The sequence below is a fragment of the Rousettus aegyptiacus genome, unplaced genomic scaffold (genome assembly GCF_014176215.1).
Source record: "Rousettus aegyptiacus isolate mRouAeg1 unplaced genomic scaffold, mRouAeg1.p scaffold_m13_p_3, whole genome shotgun sequence".
NCBI lineage: Eukaryota > Metazoa > Chordata > Mammalia > Chiroptera > Pteropodidae > Rousettus > Rousettus aegyptiacus.
In genome coordinates this window covers 162,567,316-162,591,675 of record NW_023416306.1, presented here as the reverse complement: position 1 = coordinate 162,591,675, position 24,360 = coordinate 162,567,316, and the positions used below count along the sequence as shown (strand labels likewise).

Below are 24,360 nucleotides of genomic sequence, written 5' to 3'. Positions count from 1 at the left end.
AGGAATAATAGACTCTTTTCTGAAAAGCCCCAACCCTACTCAGTATCAAAGGTTCCTTTTATCAGAAGATATCAAAGCACTTCCTTTTAAAAAAGCTTTTTTTTTTTTTTTTTTTTTTTTTTTTATGTGTGCTAGACATACAGAAAGATTTACAAGTGTATTGCATAAGAGAATGCGGTCAGGTACTACCCAAGCCAGGAGCCAGTCCAGAAGAAAGACTGGACTCTGCTTAGTCTTTGCTGAGAATGTCCTGCCCCTGCCTCCTTTGTTGGTAACTAATGCTGATGTGAGAAAGTCCCACCTGCCCTTGAGCGCTGACTCTCCTGATGGATCCCCAGCAACCAGCTTTTCTAAACTGGAGGAATGACGCTCACTCCTGAACGCTTATGCTTTCTCGCGAACCATCACTTGCAGGAGGGCAGCAAATGATGGCTTCCTTACCGACAGCTCTGGATGCAATCAGATTTTAGTCTTCCAGGCCTTTTCCGATTGAGTAACCAGGCTCCACCGACATTAGAGAGAGCCCCTCCCTGGTCAGGTTCCAGATGGTAGCCGGTAACTGTGTTACGTGCTTGGAGGCCTCATTTAGGAGTTGTACCTGCCCAAGACCCTGGGCAGCTGTTTCTAATTAATCAGCATTGGCGTTGGATGTTTAACCCGTGGTTTAGGAAACAGCAGTTACTGTGGCAAACATTGAATAAGGTGCTAGGCACTGTGCTCCATGTACATTTTTTGAGTCTCTCACTAACCACATGAGGTAGCCGCTGTTATTAGCCTCATTTTACTGATGAGAAGACTGAGGCCCAGAGACATTAAGTAAACTTGCCCAGTATCTCGTGGTTAGTCAGCAATGGAGCTTAGTTTCATCCACCAGGAACAGCTGCATAATGCGCAGGGTACAAAGTGAAGATGTGGTCCCTTGCTAAAAAATGATTAAGAACATAAAAATGGCAGCAGCAGAGCATGGGACCCTTCTAAATGTGGGGTCCTGTTTGACTGCACAGGTTGCACACCCATAAAACCAGTCCTGCATGCACAGACATTCTGGTTCTAATATGCACACTCTTTACCAAATACGAGGGCTGCACAGCACGTGGTTTGGCAAAGATTTGACTTTAGCAGGTAGATAGCAAATGGGAGCATTATGTGTGTGCTACTCAGGCACAAGTCCTCTTTAAACACCAGCTTTCTGTTCCTAAAGGGCTTGGGATGAATGGAGCTAAGTTCTATCTTGGTCCTTTCCATTCGCAACAGAAATGGCCTCCTTCGAAAGGTACCAGCGATCAGTTGGTGGAGTATCGCTTTACTTAAATCCAGATGGATGTTCTGGCCTAGTTCTGCCTGATAGACTACCTCCATAGCAGCTGTGTCTCTCATTTCCCAGCCTTCGCTGCTTATAGCTGCGCCAAGAGATACCGACACCTCAAATCTAGCCATAGGCCCACCTGAGTTGCAGACAGACATTTTGTCCCTCGTCCTGGCAGTGTGGGAGAACAGTTTAGCTTGCACAGGAAAGTAGGAACCAACTATCTGTTTCCTCCTGGGGCTCAGTTTTTCCAGAGACCTGTTTCTCAGAAGCGATTCCTTCCCACAGAAAACCTGGGGCAAGATGATAATTGCTACCACTTAATGAGCCCTTACTTTGCATCAGGCTTCACATGCATTTAATCTTCACAGGTCACTCATGCTTCGCGTGTAACTAATTTCATCTTTAATAGCTGTAATAAGGTGGGTGCTATTTATAGCCCATCTCTCAGATGTAGAAAGTGAGGGAGAAAGGTTAGGTAGATTGCTCAAGATCTGAGAGTAAGGGCTGGAGGCAGAACAGGAACAGGAATCCATACACTCTGTCATTCTAGAGTCTACACAAACCATTACACCTTACTGCAAAGTCCTACCAAGCATTCTGGAAGGATGAGCAGGGCAGCCTAATGGGCTGGTACAAGTCGGGCCAAAAATCTAGGAATGTGGCCCTCCCATTGCCTCAGAGCAAAGTTCCAAAATGGAATTTTCTGAGGGACAGGGCTGAGGGTCAAACTGGAGCGGTCTCTCCATAGAGTTCATTAGAGGCAGGGTACAAAAATGCACACACGCATGCAAACACACATGCTCATGCGCAAAATACAGTGTCACTCGAGAGTGGCGATTATGTCTGATACGAAGCGATAACCTTAAGTGTATTTAGACTTATTTAAATATTGCTTCACTAGTTCCCTTATCCAAGAACTTTGCTTTAATTTTATTTTAGTGTTCTTGTCAGTGAAACACTGAATAAATAATGAGCCAATAATAATAATAATAATACTTTGCATTGGTATAATACTTTCCGCTTCACTGATTTTTCCCCACGTTTTCCTTGAACCCTTCCAACACCGGGGTCAGGAGCGGCTGAGTGAGTCTAAGGACAGTCAGGTAGGATGGAGTGAATTGGCTCGGAGCCTCTGTTTCCTCACTTCCCTCTCATGCTCTTTGGATGACAATGGAATGTTCTCGGAACGCGGTACCTGTCCGAGGTGGGATGGCTGGCGGGGGCAGAGCCTTTCTGAAAGCTGGAGGAAGGGTCTGCAGCACTTGTTGGGGCTGAAAGATGCCTTGTCAGCAAGTTCAAAGCCTCACTTTGCTTGCCGATATCGGCAATGTACTTCTTTCTGAGTTATTCGGCTAAAAGTGAAGCTTTATTCCCTGACAGTAATCGGGCAATTATGAGACAGCCAAGAAAGAGGTATAACTATTTCCATGAGTTACTAGACTGTTTCCAAGAGTCACCACAAACCTGCATAATGCGAAGCTGCATAGGCATACTATTTATTCCCTTTTCCCTAGGGCTATATTAGTGTAAATCGGATTATTCTAGAGGGGAATGCTTAGAAAAATGATTTTGTTCAAGTTCCTGAAAGCACCTGAAAAAAGTTCCAAGAGCTTTTTCTTGTGCACCATTAAAATGGTGGTGACTGAAAACAAATGCAAGATTAGGAATGCTTGCCTGAACACTCATTTAAGAAATGGAAACTATAATTTAGACAATTTGTGATAAGACGTTTGAATGATTTTGAGTAGAAAATTAAAAAGGAAAACAGCTAGGTGACTCATTACGCAAGGGCAGAGAGCAACAGCGAGTTGGTTCTCTAGACGCAAAGGAGGACGATGAACGAACTCTCGACATTATTCTTCGCTGTTGCATCCCCAGCAAACGGATAACCGTGAACCCGATAACTCACCCGTTGCATAGGTTTAGAAACAGGCCTACATGAGTTATCCTCATGGGAGAATAGTTAGGTGACCATCTAGACACTAGTTAGCATAATATTGCAATACTCATTGGCATGAAAATGAATAACTAGTAATTTAGAGTCTCATCTCTATGTAAATTGTGCTAATGCCATAAGCCTTTTTCTTTCAGCCTTGCTGCCTTTAGTTCCATCCATACCAAGTAAACCCAATACTTGCTATATCTAAGTTACTTATGTAATTGCAGAGCTCTTAAGAATGCAGATGTTGTTGCTTTCAAAGCGCTATTTGACAAACATACTGGTAGACCGGGCTTTAAAAGAATTCTTTTGTATTTAAAGATTTAGTCCAACAACAAACTTTTATTTAGTATTTGATAACCTTCAATTGCAAGAGGTCGATGAGAGAAGAGGCTGGACTCAGAGATGGTGCAGGGTTCCAGTTAAGAGAGAAAGAGCCAGGCCAAACGAAACATCAGCCATTGTAGGCAAAGGCACACAGTCTTCCTTACCCTGCTCCTGACTCGCTTCAGGCTTCCAGGGTAGGGCAGTGTGATCTATGGTCCTTCAGAATCTGTGCTAAACCACATATCCCCCTTAATTCAGCTCACCCATGACCCCGTGAAGGCAGATGCTGTAGACAACCACAGTCTGCCATGTGGAGGGGATGCCCACGGGATGAGACTATAAAGGAGGAGCTCTTTTCAAACCTAACAATGACAATGGCGAGCCCTCCTCAGGTGCGCTGGTGTCCCGAAGCCTTACACAGGCCCAGGATGCTTGGTGTTTCTGAAATGGATGGTATGTCCATCAGAAATGCAGTTCTGGGTGATCACAGATTTCTTAAAATGTACTCTAACGAAATACATTAGATCTAGGAAACCTGGATCTCCTTAGAGCTATCAATTTACAAGGAGCGAAGGAGAAGAAGCAATGGAAGTGTGAGTTTCCAATTCCAAGAGCTCATCAAGTGAGGGGAATGCAGAAACATTTTGCAAGGTCTGTGGAGTCTTTGGTTTCCGTACTCTGATTTCTCTGCCACCTCACTACTCTTCCTCTCTCTTTTTAATATTTCTCACCAGGGTATGGGAATATTGCTCCAAGCACTGAAGGAGGCAAAATCTTTTGTATTTTATATGCCATCTTTGGGATTCCACTCTTTGGTTTCTTATTGGCTGGAATTGGAGACCAACTTGGAACCATCTTTGGGACAAGCATTGCAAGAGTGGAGAAGGTCTTTCGAGTGAGTACTGCCTCTGTTTAAACCCTGACCTCTGTGATCCAATTTGCTTTAGCCTAAGAGGATCCAGGAGGCATCAACAGGCATGTTGTCCGCTTTTAATGAAATAGTCTAATGTTTTGACCATATCTTCTATTTTGGCCACTGGTAGTCACAGGTACTGTGCCTTAACTCCCTTCTCATTGGTAGTGTCCTTCTTTAGAGTGGTATTTGTGGCATCACAACAGAAGAGAGTCAAGTATAGATTTGCCCACAGATTTTCTGAAGATGCGAGTTTCTTCTTAAAGATGGAAGATGTGTATTTGCAGTAGAGAGTCGTAAACTCATGCAGTTTGTTTTTGGAACTCCTTTGCTTTATTTTGTTTCCGAGCACAGTGTCTTCGGGCTGATTCTGGCCTCTAGGACCTCTTCCGGAAGCCTGTCTTTTCCAGGCCCTACTTCATGCTTTGCATCTATCTCCTTGTGGCCCCTTCCTCTCCCTCCTCCCCCCGCTGAGTGCTCCCCCAGCAGTAGCGCACTGATGCACTAATGTGTACCAAGGTGTTGGTGATCGCTAAGGTCTTAATATGTTTTTTTTTTTCCTCTTGAGAATGCTTACCTTTGCACAAGGGACAAAAATTGCAACTCAAGAAATGTATTTATAAAGATGGCACTCCCGGCGTTGGTGACAGGCGCGTGGAGTAGGGGTGACTGGACAGACTGGGGTTCCCATTCATACGATTTAACAGGATGCTTGTTTTGCTTAGGTTTAAGGTCATTTCTGCTCTTTCTCATTATTGACCTAATTCTCAAGTCTTTCAAACCTTTAGGGAATTGATCTCATGATGACTTAATATTTAAAAATGACCATTTGAGATCTTGTTCAGAATCTAGCAATAATGGGCAAAGATAGATCAGGGGTGAGCTCTAAATTTGAACTTGTCTTCCCCTCTGAGACAAGAAATCATGACTCGCACTTTTCTTTAGGAGAATGCAAAGGAGCCCCCAGTTCAGTTCATTAGAGCGGAGGAATAAGGCATTGTAGCTGACTTAGAGCCACCTGTTATAAGCTCAGTGACCCTGGCCAAGCTGCCTCAGTTTACTCACTGGCAAAAGAGGGTAGCATTCAAACCTTCTTTGCAATGCTTTGTTAGTGATTAAGCGAAATAATGAATGAGAAGAGCTTTTCATAGGCTGGACACATAGAGGGTAGAGCTGCTTGTGTGTCTCCTGAAAGCGCTGTTTGTTGGCAGGCTCAACTCCCATTCAGATTTCGTCTGAGCAGCTCAGTGGCAGTGCATGTGTTTTTCTGGAAGGTCCCACAGTCTTTGATCTCAAAGTGCTGGCTGGTCAGCCAGCCTCACTAGAGCAGGCACCTGGGCTCAGTGGTCGCCATGGAAACCACCAGAGCTCAGCTTCTCCGCTCCTCAGATGGTCAGCTCTCCCTGAACCAGAAGCACAACAACTCTGTCTCCCAAAGCTGTTCTCAGAGGTGTCCTTGGAGCCATGGCCTCAGGGCTCTCTCTATAAGTTAGAGAACAATGAATCTGGCAGATTGGAATCTCAGAAAAACAGGGTTGAAATGGGGAAATGACTAATCAGGCATTCTTATATTTAGGGAGCTTCTCTAGAGTGCAGTGTCTTTATTTGTAGAAAGAAAGGACTGGATGGAAAGCTTTTGAAATTTCTCTTTAGCACCCTCTCCCTCCAAAACAAAACAAAACTGCGTTACTGTACTCTAAATGAGGGAAGAGGTTGCAGTTCTTTGACCACAACTGCTACTAAATTTGGGGACTTCGTTTCCCCTAGTGAATTCTGGATTTCAAATCCCCTTAAAACCGCCTCTCAGTGGATCATTCAAAGGACTCTGGGACAGAGCCCTCTGAATCTCACATTTCATTTTTATGCTGATGTTCCACTCAGTTCCTTGCAGAGCCGTCAAAGACTAGGAGTCTTTCAGGAAGGAACTGGCAGTGTATTATCGCGTTGGCAGCACGCGATGTGGGCATTTGTAGAACAGCGGAGGGAACTTTTGGAAGGGCTGACCGAGTGCCAGGGGAGATGTAATAAGCGCACGTCCTGGGTGTACAGGCAACGAGTTCTGCACCAGTTGGCTCGTTGCACGTAGGTTTGGTAGAAAACCTCCAAGCTCTTTGCCATTCATTTGAAGTATATGTAAAAGGCCAGTTACTTTTAGGTGATTATTTGAGAATTGAAAATTGTGTACACCAACAAAGCTTGGGCTGTGAATTTTTAGCTCCCATGAGGAAGAGTCATTGATTATTAAGCCTTTCGCTTCATCTGTTGTGTTTTTTTTCTCAGTTCTTGGGGGAGAGAGGACTTTCTGTGGGGTTAAGATAAAATATAAAATCAGCCTTCTAGGTGACATGATCTGGGTCCTTCTACCATATCTGAGTCTCATTTTAAAGATTTGCAGAGGGTTACTGTATTATTTTGGAATGCTTCTGGCTACAGGGTAATAAAATGCTTGGCTGATGGGACTCTTATGGGGTGGATAAAAGAAAACTCTTTTTTCCCCTTCGAAGCTCAGAACTAATTGAGAAGTACACGTGGGAGTCACATGGAGATTAAAATGTCAACTTTATTGCAGATAAACTCATCAGGAGATGTAGTCAAAAGGAGTTAGTAACCACTCCACCCTGAATTAGTATTTCCCTGTTGTATTAGTTGTCTATTGCTGTGTAACAAATCATCACAAATGCAGACTCTTGAAACTGACACCCATTTATTATGTAACAGTTCTGTAGGTCAGAAGTCCAGGCAGGCTTGGTAGGGTGCTATGTCCAGGATATCATGAGACTGAAACAAGGTGTCCGCCAGGCTCTGAATTTGCAGAAGGATCTGTTTCCAAACTCATTCAGGTTTTGGCAAAAAAGAATTGCCCGTGGTTGTAGGACTGAGATTTCTATTTCCTGCCTGGTTGTCTCAGCTTCGAGAGGTTGCCCGCATTCCTTAGTTCATGGCCCCTCCATCTTCAAAGCCAGCACGGAATCCTTCTTGTATCTCTCTCTCTCTGACTTTGACTCTCTTTGATTTTCTTTTCCTCTGCCCATCTGCCACCAGTCTGAGGAAGCACCCTGCTTTTAAGGGCCCACGTGATTAGATCAGGCCCACACGGATAATTTCCCCGTCTTAAGCTCAGTTGTGCCATGTAACACAGAATAGTTATGGGCGTGATAGTTCATCACATTGCAGGTTCTGGGATTAGAGTGGGACATCTTTGAGGGCCATTTTAGAAGTTAGAAAAGCCAATTCTTGGAGAAGCTGGGGCCCAGCAACCTGTGCCCACCAAGCGTCCCAGGTGTTTCTGATGTCTCTTCAAGCTTTGGAACCCTCGGCACAGGACAATCAGGGTTTTATCTCCTGGGGCTGACCACAGTGCTATGATGAACAAAGTTAGAATTCTGTGAGCAAATAAGTTGGGGTAAATGAATGACAGCACCTGCTACAGGTGTCATCAAATGCTAGCCATGAAGACCACTTATAAGGAAAATGTCCTCCCTCCCTCTCGTTGTAAATCAGGCAGTCTTTGGGATTCTTGAATCAGTCAGGGAAGGCTGGCTTATGCTAAGGTAACAATAACTCTAGTTTACTCTCGTCCCTACTGGGTCAGCTGCAGCCCAGGCAACTCTTCAGGCTTGAGGGTTTTTTTTTTTTTTTCTCTTTTTAGTGAAAGAGAGTTGGGCATTGCACACTGGCTCTTAAGAGTTTGGCCTCCAGTGACAGCCCATTGGCCTGATCTAGTCAAATAGCCCCACTCTAGTGCAGGGGGTGCCTGGAACATATTGTCTAATCTCCAAGAAGGGGAGGGGATGGGAAAATTGGTGAGTACCAGTAATCTCATGCGCATATTCCCTGGGACTATTCCTGGGTCCCAGGCTAAGGTGACAGGCATCCCTTGGACTGAGAGCAGATGGCCTGTGGATCACTCTTTGGGAAACATGCTTCTGGTGAGACTCATTTCACATCTGAAGAATGAAGCCCATGATTTAAGTGACTTGCCTAGGACTACACAGTGAGGTGAGGGCACAGCCTAGACTTGAACCAGTAATCCAGGCTTAACCTCTTCCAGATAGGCTGCAAGTATTTGCTGTCGGATAGATTAATCCACACCACGGACGGTGTGGTGTTTAGGAGTTTCGAACATGCTATGCTAATTTGTGGAGGTGATTTCTAAGTATTTATAGAGCATAAAGTAAAAATAATTCTTCCTAGGTTTCCAGGGGGACATCTGGGCAGTTAGCAAGGATGGATCATTATTTAGAATTAAGCAGGGTGGATTTTGAGTTCCAAAGCACATTTTGGAAGCAGGCAGCCTCTCTGTCCCCTGCCGTGGGCTGGCTTTTTTGCTAGGCCAGGCCGACTGTCACTTGATGCGATGCTGTAGGAAAATCGGTCAGATTCTGGACTGGATCCCATTTTCTTGCTCTGAGCTGGACTTTGGCCTATGGTAGGAAGCAGCTGCCCCTTTTTATCTGGCTGATTAGCAGGCTTGCTGATACTACCTCTAAAACCAAGGGACACTCTTTCTTTTTCTTCTTTGGCTTTCTCCCCCCATGGATGCAGAAGAAATGTTTATTTGCCTTTGGAGCCAAAGGAGCCTGGGTGTAACTGACAAATAACACATTACCCTAGGCTTGCTGGTGCCATGATTACATGGGGACTTTGGAGCCTGCCAAATGCTTAAGACTGCATGATGACAATCTCAATCTGCTAATGATGTTAAGTTAGAGGGCTAATCAATCACTTTGATTAGCAGGAAGGGGCTGGTTGTGGAAGGCAAGGACTCCGTGTGCCTGGCGTGATTCAAGGAAAGACTCTGAAGAACACACTTGCAGGAGGCTTCTGTTTCTCACAAGGAATCTTTGAGCTAGCTCCCAGCACCAATAGGGTTAACTTAAATTATTATTTTAAGATGAAAAAACTCTTTGTTTTGGAAACAGAATTATTTGTCTGCCTTTGTAACTTGCTTGCACTAGTGCATACTGTATTGAAAATTCCTAAGAAATAGTTCAGTAGGGTTAATTTTACAAGGATAACGTGATTTTATTTTGATCAGAACAAAGACCCTAGTTTCAATGTGAAGGATTGCTTTCCTTTTTCCCCAAAAAGCTAGAAGGGGGTGGGAAGTAACTGTTTTAAAATGCGAAGAGCACAAATACTTTTAAAGCTTTATTAACCAGGTCTCATCTAAGTTAAAGATATTGTCTAGCTTTAGTGACAGGTCTGGATGTGTCATAAATAGCATCTACAAAACAGAGTCTCTCTCTTAATGACAGGCTGTGATGGTCCCTTCTTTTCTCCCTTCCTCTCATGCAGGGTTGCTCGGCCCCAGCACTATGGATGTTGTAGGCTGGATAGTTGTCATGAGACCTGTCCTGTGCATTGTAGGATGTTTAGCAACATCCCTGGCTTCTACTCGCGAGATGCCAATATCGTCAGTGCCCTCAATTATGGCCACCAAAAATGTCTGCAGACATTACTAAACAGACCTTTGAGGACAAAATCATTCCAGTTAAGAACCATGACTCTGCTGGGATATAAACGGTCACTGCCCTACAGGTCCGTCTTCCACATGAGTGCTGGAGGCCGTACCAATGGCATTAACCAGTTCTTCAAGGCCAGTGCCTTTTCTACACAGAACTCTCCTCTCTCAGATGGGTGGGTCCTTAAAGGGGGCTTTAAAGATTTTATACTCTGGGAATAAGATCATTTCTCACCAGTAAAGGAAAATGCCTGGGGACTTGACTCTGATGAAGATATCAAGATAGATTTTTCTGCTATTATTCTTCAGCAGACAAACCATCTCAGCACTAACTTTAGCTGACCCACTAGGGACTAATCTAATGGATGATTCTTCCTCGTTCTCAGTTTACTTTTGATAACTGGCCAGCATCCGTTAGGTGTTTCCCGTTGTCATCCGAGATCACTATAGAAGCTTTTAATGGCCTTCGAAATGCATCTTCGCTTTTTTTTTTTTAAATGAACAATAAGACTATTGAACTCTGCCTAAAAATATAACTACTTAAAATACCGCCTGGATAATGCTTAACATTTAAATGTATTTGTGGTAGCTTTAAGTTTTTCTTGAAAACTTTGAATACTTTTGGTAACTTCTGGGAATCTGTTACTTTGGGGTGGGCAGTCGCTTGCAAACTTTTGTATGTAGAGATCTTTGTAGGGAGACTTGTATTTGTCATTCGTCCAATGGGATTTGGTTGACGTCAGACTGCATACTATGGCAATTCACTCTTGAAATCTAGACGTAAGTTGTTAATCTGTTATGAAGATTTACTCTATGCCAGGCACTGGGTTGAGGCCCTAACCTAGAGTAAGTTGTACAACAGCCCTCTCAGAGAAACTATTACTGCCTTCTTAATTTCATGAGGTCAGAATGCACGCACTAGTTCTGTGACCTGTCCGAGGTCACCCAGCCCCTAAGTGATAGAGCAAGTGTTCTAAATCAGGTCTCCCTGCTCCCATGCGCATGTCTTTCCACGATCCTTCCTTTCTTCTTTCTCTTGCAAGGCAGAAGTAGCATCTGGTGATTCAGAGGCCTCTTCATAGAAGGTTAATTAGACCTTTCATGGCTGGTTGAGAAAAAGTTAATATTGGCCCTGTCTTTGTCTGCTCTCGAAGTGTTTTAGTTATCCAACTTTGTATCGTCTATCGATACTTTGCATTGGACCGTAGCTCTGATTCTTTTCTATGCACCTGTTCTATCTCCCTAATACTGGTTCATTGTTAGCAAACATCTCTTTCCTGGGGTTCTCTTCTCCTGGAGCTTAATCTAGGGTTTCAATGCCTCCTTCTCATGTTCAGCGTGTGACTGATGTAATGGCGAGCTTATCAAAGGCTGACTCATTTTGGCTCACCGCCAAGAGAGAAGTTGCCTGGCAGACAAAATTTTCCACTCTGTTCTTCCACCTCATCGCTCCACGTTGTACAGCCCTTGCGGTGTTGACGATAAGAGGAAACATAGCTCACAGCCAAGGCCTTGGTGAGCCGAGGCAGCTGGTCTTGCACTCAAAAGCACACTCCTTTTTCTGGGCTCAATGGATTGCCTCAATACTCTGCTTCTGTGGTTTTGAGAACCTGGAGTTTGAGTGCATCGATGCCAAGATATTAATTCCCATGGAGGTTTTAACTCAGTCCTAAACTCGAGGAAGTTGGTGGAAGAAGCTCTTTCGAAACTGTCATCTGATAAAAAGTCTCTGGAACATTTTTATCGGTACTCGTTATCTGCTAGTTCGTTTCCGTTGAAGAGATGACAACTTCCTAGAATCTCAGGGGTTTTATTAACTAGAATGTTTTATATCTTTGCATTTTGGGGCCCCTGCAAGTTCAGAATGCTTTAGATCTGTTTCTAAAACTTCCAGGTACTTTTGAGTTATAAATTTAATGCAAGAATTTTATTAGCACTCTTTTTTTATTAGTATCATAAAATCGGCTTAATAGGTAGATGATTTCCCATGTTCACCCTTCATTCCTGGTTTTAACAGCCTAGTTTGGGTCCTCTAGAAGATGCTGATTTAATAGAATAATAATCCTTTTCCCTTTTATAGAACTCTTTAGCTTTTTCTTTTTTAAAGAATTTCATTTATCAATATAAACAAACAAAAAAAACAACTTTTTTTTTTCTTTTACATTTAGCCTCTTGCTACTTCTGTGAGCCAAGCAAGTAGTAAACTCTTCTAGTGTAGAGTCCAGCAAATTAGATTTCTGAAAACTGAGCAATGTCTTTCTTGAACTGAGCCTGCCCATCACAGAGCTGGGTACGTGACCTACGTATTTATACCCGGGCGGCACACTGAGAATGTTTCCAAATGACTGGCGTGTCGGTCGTCATTGACAAAAAGTAGCTTTAGAAGTTTTTGCTTTAGGAAAGGGCAAATGTTTAGAGGTGCGCCAGTGTTCAGAACCTTCTCCCCCAAGAGGCAGCTCCCTTGGGAGGTGCCAGCATGACAGAGTATGATCAATCGTACTGCTTAACAGGCTCCAATGGCTTTGTGTAAAGGACAGCCCGGACCGAATCCAGCCTAGAAAGTGTGCATTCCTGTGAGAAGAAATGCGCTTTGTATTTTTTTTTGGCGGGAAGACTTTGCTTTTTATTTTCTGAGAAGAGCTGCATTTGTGCATCGGGGCATTTTTGATTTAATGGGTTTGCATTGTGTCTTGCAAATTTGCTGCTGAGTTTTAGTCTCTTGTTAGTACAGAGCTATGGTTCTCATCCTGTGGGTGGTGGGTTCCTAAAGCCTGAAGTGATATTTTAAGGATCAGAGAATCTTTTCGTGCATCACGCATTGCTGGTAGACAATAAACACTATGTCTCCTTCGCTCCTGTACTACCCTTTCTCAAATGTATGTGGAGGGAACTTAATTCAGTTAAGTTCATGTTAAAAGGTGATTCCTGAATTCATAGCATCTTTTTTTCTTGTTGTATTTTTACAGTCAGTGGGTACCAGGAGTTCTGTGGGGATTGAGGAGTTTTTTTTTTTTTTTTTAATGTTCAAAGGGATTCCCATAGTCAGAAAAGTTGAGTTCAAAGGGAAAACAACCGGATTTTCAAATCAGCACTGTTTTCACGTCATTCTGGGGTCTCTTTTTCCCAGGGGATTAGCATTTTGTCTAGGCCATGGTCACTATTTCAAAGAGGTCCTCATTTAAGGTAACCCTAGGAGCTAGTGGGGTCCTGTAGAGCCTGCTCTAGCTTTTAAGTTTATATTTTTTTTATTGCAGCAAAATATACATAACATAAAATTTACCGTTTTAACTGTTTTTGAAAGTACGGTTCAGTGGCATTAAGTACATTCGCATTGTTTGTTGTGCAAACATCGTTATCATCCACCTGCAGAATTTTTTCTTCTTCTCCATTAAACATGAACTCCTTCTCTCCCTTCCCCCAGCTCCTGTTATCCTTGCTTTTGTTTTTCTTAAATTACTGAGGCGACATTGGTTTATAAAATCATATAGGTTTCAAGTGCACAATCCAATAATGGGTCACATGTATATTGCATTGTGTGTTCACCACCTACGTCAACTCTCCTTCCGTCATCATATATATATTTAATCCCCTGTACCTTTGACAACCCCCCTTTCCCTCTGCTAACCACTAAATCATTGTCTGTGTCTATGGGATTTTGTTTTTTTGTTGTATGTCTTGTTCATTTCTTGTCTACTTTCTGTCTCTATGAATGTGACTGCTCTTGGTCCCTCATGTACATGGAATCATATAATATTTGTCCTTTTGTGACTGGCTTATTTCACTTAGCATAATGTGTTTAAGGATTCGTGCATGTTGTAGCATGTGACAGGATTGCCTTCCTTTTTAAGGCCGAATAGCATTTACCATTGTATTATGTACCACGCTTCCTTTATCCACTTGTCTGTTGATGGACACTTGGGTTGCTTCACCTGTTGGCTCCCGTGAATACTGTTGGTATGGACATGAGTGTAAAAGGATCTGTTTGAGTCCTTGCCTTCAATTCCTATGGCTACAGACTCAGGTGGAATTGCTGAGTCATATGGTAATTCCACGTTTAATTTTGTGAGGGACCTCCATACTGTTTTCCAGAGTGCTGCACTACTTTACATTCCCATTGGCAACACACAGGGGCTCCAGGGGCTCCACAGCCTCACCAACACTTGTTATTTATCTATTTTTAATTCAACTTCCATGGGCCACAAAGACAGCCTTTGGTAACTTGCTCTCTGATTGCCGCTTAAGTCCTGGCTGCTTCGACGGCTGCCATTCTGTTACAGTGGGGCCAACTGGGACAGGCCAGGCCCTGAGCCCCACCTCCCTCTGGCGCCTGCCTCTCTTCCTGCCCTCACCTCCAGCTCTGTCCCTGTGCTCATTCCCATCCCGTTTCTTCAGCTCCAGCAGCAGAGCTGCTGGGAGGGCGGGCGGCTCATCACCAGGCCGACATGGGCCTCGGTGCACCGGTGACATCCTGCTTCCGCCAGGCCTTGCCGCTGCTCTGAAATCCCTTCGTTCACCTCGTAGTGATTTGCTGTCCAGCTCCCCACTGTCGCGTCTCCTTCACACCTCTCCCAAGGTCAGCTTAATAGGCAGTTATCAAATAACACCCTCTGTAGTCTCGGCACTGTGGGGTTTGTGGTAATAAGCAAGAGACAGTCTTCTCTCCTGAGAAGCAAACAGACGAGCACAAAGACCAGTGTCCCCGATGAGACCGGGTGGGGCAGGCAGCTTCTGAAGTCCCATGGCCTCAGTGCCCGAGCCCTCATTTACCACTTACCAGCCTGAGGCTGTGACTCAGTTTCCTTGCTTGAAAAATGAAGATAAAAATCGTAGCTATGTCTTTCGGTACTCAGTTGATGCGCGAGAACAATGCCTTGCGTACAATCGGCACTTGGTACATGTCGTTCACTGTTATGCTAAGCACACAGTTGGCTGTGGGAGCCCAGAGGAGGGATTTGTGAATTATAGCTTATATGTTTGCGATCACACACATTTAGGTGAGGCACCTGTCTTATGCATCTAATGAATCTTTCTCTGTAAATAAAGCATAAGGACCTCGAATCTTGTGCCTTTTCTTTGCCTGTAAATACATATTGGTTTATAAGGAAATGAAAGGGAGACGAACCAGATTCCTCTCCACACGCCCAGGGTGTACAGGCGATGCAGCCCCCCCGACAAACCCCAGTGAAGGAGAGATGCTCGCTGACGCTGCCCTCAGCCCTACCCTTCCTAGGAATGGGCGTGGAAGTGGGAGGCTGGGGAAGCGGGGAGAGCAGCAGAAAGGGCAGTAACAGATTGGAAATCTGATGGGCCTGGGACAAAACTCCGCTCATCAGCCATTGCCCCAGGAGGAAAAGTTGCCTCGGCCGTGACTCACACCAAAGTCCGAGCCTGCCCCTGCCCTTGGGTCTGCGTGCGGCCCGGGGAGGCTGTGCTGCTTCCGCCGCCTCGCTTCACGGGCTGCAATGGTTTACGACGCGCACGCGTTCGTGAGATTCTGCTGCGTACGCAGGTTCTAGTGAAAGGAAAATCAAAGAATCGAAAGTATTTTGGCTCCATGCTGGCGGCCGCTCGGCTTGCGTGGGCTCTCATGAGATCTCGAACACACGGAACAGATCGTTTCTTATAAAGCAGCAGAATGTTCTCAGATTTTCTCCTGAGCAGATACCTGGCCCTCCGATACCCAAAGACACCCCCAAAGACTGGTTTTGCCGTACTCATGTGTAAATACTGCATTCTTGCCACCATAGTGCCACTTAGAGCAATGTTCCCTAGGTGAGTTTTTTTCATTCCTTGGCAGAAGTCAATTTTACTGTAAACATCAACAATCTTTCTACTGGAGCCTGGGGAGTGGCTGAAAGGGCTCATGTTAAGTAATTGTTATTCGTGTTTGGCTGACTACCTGTCCACACCCGGCATCCCAGCCTCCCTCTGACTGATGAACAGTCACAAACAAATGCTTTGGGCATCTCCTGTCAGTCATCAGGACCTTCCCTTCTAGTTTAACACTACTTTGCAGTTTAGTTTGAACAATTAGAAATAGGGACATATATATAGTGTGCAGTTAAAAAAAGGAATCTATGTATGATTTTGAGTATAGACGACTATAGAGTAGAGAAAGCTTTAGTGTGATTTTTTAAAATGAATTTTACTGAGTACTGTAACAGAGTTGGCAGCAGGGCTAACCAGATAGCAAATCTCAACGTTTAAAATGAAATGCATGAGCTGTAAATGCCATATAGTGTTCTTGCAGAGTTTTTACCACTTTCTCCTTGGCTTTTTATTTTATTTCTTGACATTGCTCTTTGCTTTTTGCCTCTGCTGCTCTTTAAAAAAAAGTCTCAGTTGTCCTTAGCCCTTTGATTCTGTATTTTATTACGTGTATTTCCATCCTGCTTCTCCTTCGGAGGCTTGCCAACCTTTTCTCCAGGGAAAAGGAGGAAGAGGGCCTGTCCAGATGGCCGTATAAACATGTGACACCTGCTTCTGGGAGCCTCTCCTGGGGGAGCTTGAGGGTTGATGAGGTTGTCCCCTGCCTAGAAAATGGGCACATTGCTTTCCATATCTTTTCTATTTTTTTTTTTAAATTATCACATGCCTTCTGTTTTAATGATATTTCTCAAAATGTCTCAAATTCAAATCGTCTCCTATTTGTGGTTAGGAAAACAACAGCAAAAACCGAACTCACCAACCAGATTTTGTGAAAAGTTCACGTTGACCAAAAACTCTAAAGTTCTTTTGCAGTTAGTGTTCTTACCTGGAGTAGGGTCCTCGGTGATTGAGTTTGGCGAGCAATCTCTTTCCGCGGGGCCTGTGCGTTGGCACTGGACGGGTCCCTCTGACAGGGGATCGTGTAAGGCAGGAGTCTCCAACCTCCAGACTTTTGCATCGATGTTTCCGGTGCTGCCAGCAGTCCCCGTCACCCTCCTGCTCTCAGGGGTAATGTCAGTTCTTCAGGGAGGTTGTTCTGACTCCCAAGGGAGGTCAGCACCCTGTTCCCCCTTCTGTCCCGCCTTGCACACCCTAGAATAGCATTGTTCTCCCTGATGGGAGTTACTTGTTTGACAGCTGCGGTGTCCATCAGCCTGAGAGCTCTGTGCGGATGGGCCCTGCCTGCCCAGCCCACAGTCTCCATCAGAAGTTTTAGTATTTCTGCCACCCACACCTGACGAATGAACGAATGAATGAGGATTGCTAGACATGACCTCGTACATTTCGATATAGAAAATGACCTTGAAACCCAAAGTAGTATCATATGCAAATAAGTGTCAATGGAGAGAGAGAGAGAAAAACAATTTTAACCTTTAAAATGCAATTATTTTGATGGAAGGTCAGTTCAGTAAGGGAGCAGTCCCCTGGTAATGGTTATTGAATGTGTTCTTTATGTGCACGGGGACTTCCGTCTCATCGAGCGATACCTGGAGGTGTAATTGTACAGACTTCTCAAGTCACCATTAAATGCAATATACGGTTTAATTTTATCCAGTGATCCTCAGCTCTGTAATACCCTGCACTCCCTTTTATAGCAAATACTTATGAATGCCCTTTTAGCACATCGAAATGAATTTTAGATTAGGTAGTACAACTTACCTAAGCATCTAATTTTGAAAGATTCAATACTATTTTCTAGCTACAACATGAAGGAGTAATAAAAGGAAGGTCATTTACAATAAATAATACATGTTTCGGTAACAGGTGCTTGGTCGAAAAACTCTAGGGGACCTGCTGAAGCAGCAAGACCCTCACATCTATATATAGAATGTAGTAGTTCCAAAACAGTCTGGCTCACGTGCATCGCGTCAGGGACTAAGATACCGCAAGGGACTTTTCTGCCATGGATGTGGTTTTCTAAAATGGAGAATAATTCTTGGCAAGTTTCTTATGTTGAAGTTATAGTCTTGTAAAATTCAGCCTATATTGAAGCAGTGCAAAAATGTGTGTGTGTGTGTGTGTGTGCGCGCGCGCGCGTGCGCGCACGTGCTCACATATGTAAAAGGGAGTTAAACTCTTGGCTCGGGTGATTATAAACATAAATTTTTCTCAGTGGGATATTTAAAGCTCATGCTGAATTTGGGATAATTCTCTGATCTGTGACACCGACTCTTGTATTACAGGGCTCTTGCACTACAGGAAGCGCCCCCACCCCACCCCTGTGTACCAGGAGTGTCCCTCCAATTGTGCGACAACCACAAACACCCTCATAGATTTATTGATCACCTTCTGGGTGTTATAATGTAGACAGGGTTATACAAAAACAGAGTTCCTGTTTAACTTTCAGAAATAAATACACATATAGCATTTCTATCCTCACGCCAGTGGCCACGTTCAAATAGTCAAGACTCTCCTCTTGATTATTAATATTCAATTCAATCCGACAAATACCTATTGTGTGCATGTGTGTGTACATCCATTGCCTGTGCTTCTCGAGTATATATACTCTTACTAGCATTCCACGTTATAAAATCCTGACAATTTATTTCTTGCTGGATGAATAGTTTTATTTTATTCCTTCCATAGAATAGTAAACTTAGGCAATTACTCTCATACTTTCTCTTGTTGCTAAAAAAAAAAAAGAGAGAGAGAGAGAGAGCAGGTGTGGAAAAATGCACCTCGCAGGGAACCAGGGTACAAAGATAGGGAGACACACGTGTGGGTAGGCAACATTGTAAGAGGAGCTGGTCCACTGCCAGGGGATCATGTAAGGCAGGAGCCGTGGACTGGTAGGGTCTGTGGCCTGTTAGGAGCCGGGCCGCACAGCAGGAGGTGAGCGGTGAGCAAGTGAGCAAAGTTTCATCTGTATCTGCAGCTGGTCCCCAGCACTAGCATCACCGCCTCGGCTCCACCTCAGATCATCAGGCATTAGATTCCCATAGAAACACTGGTACCAAAAAGGTTGGGGACCATTGGTTTTGGGGAACAAAGACAGAAGTGGGGAGGACACAGTAGCTCTAACCAGAAGGCGGGAGGGCTTCCTGCAGGAAGCAATGTGGGAATTGTGGGGTTTTTTTGGAGCCAACAGGAGTTTGGCAAGCATAAAAAGGGGAAAGACATCCTAGCAGATGGAACAGCCTTTAAAAAGACATAGAAGCATGCAATGGTGCTGTATGTGGGCACCAGAAAAAAAAATGGTCCAGTCCCGTCAGAGAGTGAGGTGCAAAAAATAACTGGTGTTATAGACAAGACGGAGAGGAAGGCAAGTGTTTGCCAACAGCGGGGCTCCCAGCGGTTTTGCTCGGGAAGGGGGCTGCTGATGCCGAGGGAAGAGGGGATGCACAGGCGGCGAGCAGGATGCAATTACCGAACTGGAAAGAGGCTTCCTCACAGCCCCCGCTGCCACTTTTGGCAAGTGTCCCTGGGATTCTGAAGGCTCAGACGAGGCCCGTTTCTCTTACTTTACCCTGGGGAATATCTCCTTCTTCTTCTCCTAGATTTCTCTCAAGGGCATGGCCGTCACTGCTTTCTCAAAGAAAGGAAGACGAGCTATGGCTTTCGAGGGCATTGTGTTGCTTCTCACGGGAACCAAGCCGCGTCCGTGGGCATGTTCGTCATTTTCTCTTTCCCTTTTCTCTTCCTCATTCCTTTCTCTCTCGTTCTTTCTCATTTCTCCTCCTTTTCCTTTCCTTTTTAAAATAAATATTACAAGGAGAATACATGGCCATTACAGAGACTTTGGAAAGCACAGAAGAATACAATGAAGAAAATAAAATCCCATGAAAATCCATCATCCAGAGAGAGAGATCCACCACTAACATGTCCGTAATTGTACTTCTGAGTCTTTTCTCTTTGTGTCTGTCTAGCTGTAGCCTGGCCTTCTGCAGCAGACCCATCCCAGCCTTTCCTTTCATAGGTCCCCTGCCCTCCAGTCCTTGCAGGAGTGGTCACTCCTGTGTCCTGGCCACAGCCTGTGTTGCCCGTCGACCCCCCGGAACTGCCAGTCTCTGCTCTAACCACTGACTTCCCTCGGCAATGCTGCTGGTCCCCTCCTGCAGGTGGCAGAGACCTTTGCCTCGGTTGGTGGTTGCTACTACCCTGCTGGCCTGGGGGAAGAGGCTGGCAAAGCTCTCCCTGTAACTGTCCCTCCCAGGAGTGGATATAGCCCCTTTCATCCCACAGCCCAAATAAGCTGTAATTTGCGATGAGACTTTCCTGAAGATATAGGGATGTCAGAGAAATAGTATTAAAGCAGTTAAATCACATCTGGCTACAGTTCTAGCTGATCTTGGAACAGAATTCCAGGCCTATCACTGTGGTTCTGTGACCTTGACCTGCCTCCGAGCGGTTGAAGCCGGCTTATCCTGACCTCTGGGACAGGCAGTGGCAGGCAGGCAGCTCAGCAGAATCAAGAGAAACCAATATGGCAATTTAAGCAGAAGAGAAAACTTTAAAAAACAATCTTGGATAGCTACCCAACCCCTAGGATGGTTGGAGACCCAGACTTGGAAGGTACCCAGCCAAGAACAATGACCCAAATCACCCCACAGAGAGCAGCTGGCTCTTCTGTCCCCACTGATTCTGGGCCCTGGATATTGCCATTAGAGCCACCCTTGTGACCACCCCTAGGAAAGGGATGTGACACCACCACGTGGCCACCAGCCCCGTCACGCATCCCACATAGTCCCCACTTCTTTATGGAGCACCAGTGGTGGGTCCACTGCTGCCTGCGCCCCCCCCCCCATGGAAGCTCCCACCTGGTGCTGTTCAACTCCACCTTGACAGGGGGCAAGGTTCTCCCTCCACATCTCCACCACATTCAGTGTCCAATCCCGCACTCTCTGTTCAAGAGACTTAGGAAGATGCAGGACTCGGGAGAGGTGGGCTGTGCACAGGCGGTGAAACAGCTGGTGCCCACAGTGGAGGACGGCCTGGCAGAGGGGGTGACGGCTGGAAGCCTAGTATCACTAGATTCCCCTCGTACTGGAGAATGTGGCTTCTCTCTGTGGACAAATGGGTTTCTTAATACAGCCCCAGAATTAGACAGGAGATTACTAGGAACACTTCTGGAGAGAGACTTGCTCCCAAAAGGAGGGGGAGAGGAAGAGGCCAAGTCCTCAGTGCCTGGGTCAGAGGAAGAGGCTGGAGGCCATGTGTGTTGCAGCCATAGGGCTCTTCGCACACGTAGAGAAGCATCAGGGGTGAGAAAGAATGTTTATCCCATTCAGGGCATCTAGCGTCGTGACTATTGTGGACTGCTTGGTCAATGAACTATGACCTTGAACCCTTGATAGCCAGCTGAAGGAGAAGAGTGAGTCTACCTTTCAGCTGTCTGTAGCATTGTTACCATAGTAATGTTATTGTATACCTATGGTGTGGAGGGCATTTTGGGGTGAGAGCATTGTGCATTGTGCTGCTAACATGTAAAATATGTAAAATAAATTTATGATTCGCACGTGTGAGCAGCTGGACAGGGCATCTTGCATATTTCCAGGAGTTATTCTGTGGATTTGGCTCATCAGGAGGTGCCCCCATCCTCCTCTCCTTTCCATGGGTCTGCCTTTCACACCTCAGTGAAAGAGAAGGACCATTCTTCAGCCCAGGTTATAGCTGGGTGTTTTCTACGTTGGGGTGATTTCTGAATTCTTAGCTAATGAAGATCTAAGGAGCTTTTATTAACACTTGGCACATTTGTGTATTCCACAAACCAGAGCTTCAAGAATATTCTTTTATTCTCTCCCAGGTGATGTTTTTAATCCGTAGGATGTCATTAGGTACTAACCTTTGCCTTCAACAGCTGGACCAGGGCCGGGCACCATGGACAGCGCCACGAAGCCTGTTTTCGGCCTGACTCAGCCTTTCCCGCCCCGACTCAGATGTTCCCGCCCCTCCGCCCGCCCACCAGACTGTGTGCATGATGAAGGAAACGTTTCTTTTCTTTTCTTTTTAAACGGCCATATCCCTTGCAACTAGAACAACCCCTGACATATAAAAGGTTCTTAATAATTATGTGCTGAATTAATTAGTTGAATTTTGAATGCAAAATCTTGTGTTCCAGCAGAGTATTATCCTCAAATGTTAAAAGCCACTGACTTTTAGAACAGAAAACTTTAAGTTAAGAGATGTGAATTAACATGTTCCTGGAGTGAAACAGCTGAGAATTTTTATTATTTGTGGATTTGAAATTTTCCTCATTCCAGAGGCACTTACACTGGCATTTCGGTGATAGAAAACAATTCATTTGCATATATTAATAGCTTTTTCAAAAACTTTGAATGGTGATACCAGCAAAGCACTGAGTTGGCCAATAATCTGTTAGATGCCGCAGCATGGCCAGAGTCAGATGCTAGCTATAAAGTTTTTGTTGCATAGCTATGATCCATTTGGTTTTTCATCTTTTGAGTAGGACATTTTCCGTAGTCTCTATGGAGATTTTACTGCATGATTCGCCCTAATGTGTGTTTACAGTACTTCTGCCATGGAGATTATAGGTAGACAGTGTTTAAAAAGTCTCCTCATAGTTTATAGAATTGCTGCTACAATGCGGATATTTTTTGTGTGTGCGATGTTGAAAGTATTAGTTAGAACTGGGCCTATTAAAAAGAAATCTTTGTGGAAAATATCATAATATGAGAAAATAACGTCTAAATGAGACAATTCTTTTGTCAGTCCGTTCCTATGATCTTTCCATTTCGAGAAATTATTCTCAGTTCGATTGCATTACCATGGCGATGTGTCTACATTTCAGCAAAGCAACACTGAATGATAAACTAGAGCTCTTGTCTTAGGATCTTTATTGCAGTATCTTTATTATTGTATGAAATCTCCAGTGTCCTGGCTGAAAACCACAAAGAACAATTTCTCAGCCAGACACAACAATTTGGATTGCTAATCTCAGAAATCTAAGAAATCACATAAAAGTGGAAAAAAGAACAAGCATTCGAGAGGGGTAAAAATCAAGTAAAGAAATAGCCCACACATGAATAGAACTACACTTGCTCTCTAAAATAAGACTGGAAGTAAACAATCACAGGCAGTACATTATCCTTAATGAGAATTGGACGAGTGGCTTCGCCCTCTGGGGTCTGAAATGAGCAAACTTCCAGAATCGTCAGCTCATACAGCTCTCTCTTCAAGGAAGGCTCTTAGAGCTGGCTCCCCCCACCTCCTGCTTATGAAGCTTATTTTGCTCTTTGAAATAATCACACATATAATTTTGACAACGAAATGAACTCTATAGGAGGTGGGTTTTGAATTCTTCAAAAATCCCAGAGTTAGCGTCAGTTGGACACAGGAAATAGTTTTGCTGAATGCTATTTTGCATAAGGAGAAAAGAAAACAGTATTCTAATCGACAAAGTGTGAAGATAAGATTTGGACAGATATTCATAACTATCTATCATTTCTGCCCAAATATTATATTAAACCATCTCTTTCAGAATACCAATTCTGTCAGTCACATTAGCTCAGTCAGATCTGGGCTTTCGTAAAGCCTTTTGCTAGCAGCTTTACTTACTGGTAAATAAGCAATGTGATTTTGCCTAGCAACCCCACTGTGGAAACACAGCTTGATTCCGTAGGTGGTGGGGAGATGGGGGAGGGGCAGGGAAAGCAGGGTCTGTGCCTCCCGGGGTCCCCCTGCAGCTGGTTCACGACATCACAAACATTTTCTGTAATTCCAGGCAGTTTCAGAAGGATGATAAAGAAGTAGGGGGATTTAATCGAAAGGTAAATAAAAAATCTTTCAGGAGTGTGAGCTAACTGTCTGAGAAATCAACCCAGAGTCAGCACAGAAGAACCAAGGTTGAATGAGGGCTTTTTTTTCTAATGGAAAATGAGATATTTACACGAGATAATATATCCAGGAAGAGGCAACCGGCAATGACTTCCTGAAGCTAAACAAAGATTATCTTAAGCCAGACATGAGGCACACTCCTCCGTAGCAAAGGGTAGCATTAAAGTGGGAACTGTCCACATCTAAGGAGATATTTGAGCCTTTACATCGAAGACGGTCGTTAACAATCATTGAGCTCTTTGCAGGCACTGTGCTAAGCCTTTACACACTTATGTAATCTTCCAAACAATCCTGTGATGTGGATTCTCTTATCTCCATTTTATAGAGAAAGAAACCGATGCACAGAAAGGTTGAGAAACTCGCCTGAGGTCACTCAGCTATTTAGCAGCTGTCTGCCGCTAGACTCCACGAGTTCTTAAACACCGTTTTTCAGTAGGAGCAAAAGGTTGCAGGGCTGATGGGGGTAAGAAGCCTAAAGGTCACGGATGAAGAGTAAGATCATTTGTTCAATTACGGCAACTTTTTTTTTTCTTTAAATATCTAGAGGGCAGCAATAACATGGGTGTCCAAAATAACAGATGTTGCCAAACCTTATACCTACCCCTCTTCCTTTTACAGTGAAGTATGGGTATACACATTTTCATACACCTATGCACACACACACACACACACACCGACACACGGAC

At 44.4% G+C, this 24,360-nt stretch overlaps 1 protein-coding gene across 6 annotated transcripts in view; it reads left to right on the top strand.

Annotated features, from left to right (window-relative positions):
* Positions 1–24,360, top strand: part of KCNK10 (potassium two pore domain channel subfamily K member 10) — a 112,615-nt gene that overhangs the window by 73,628 nt on the left and 14,627 nt on the right. For all 6 annotated transcript variants that reach the window (XM_016123809.2, XM_016123807.2, XM_016123810.2 and 3 more), the window contains one exon: positions 4,310–4,470. In XM_016123809.2, the coding sequence (XP_015979295.1) occupies positions 4,310–4,470 (161 nt within the window). The remainder of the gene's footprint in view (positions 1–4,309; positions 4,471–24,360) is intronic.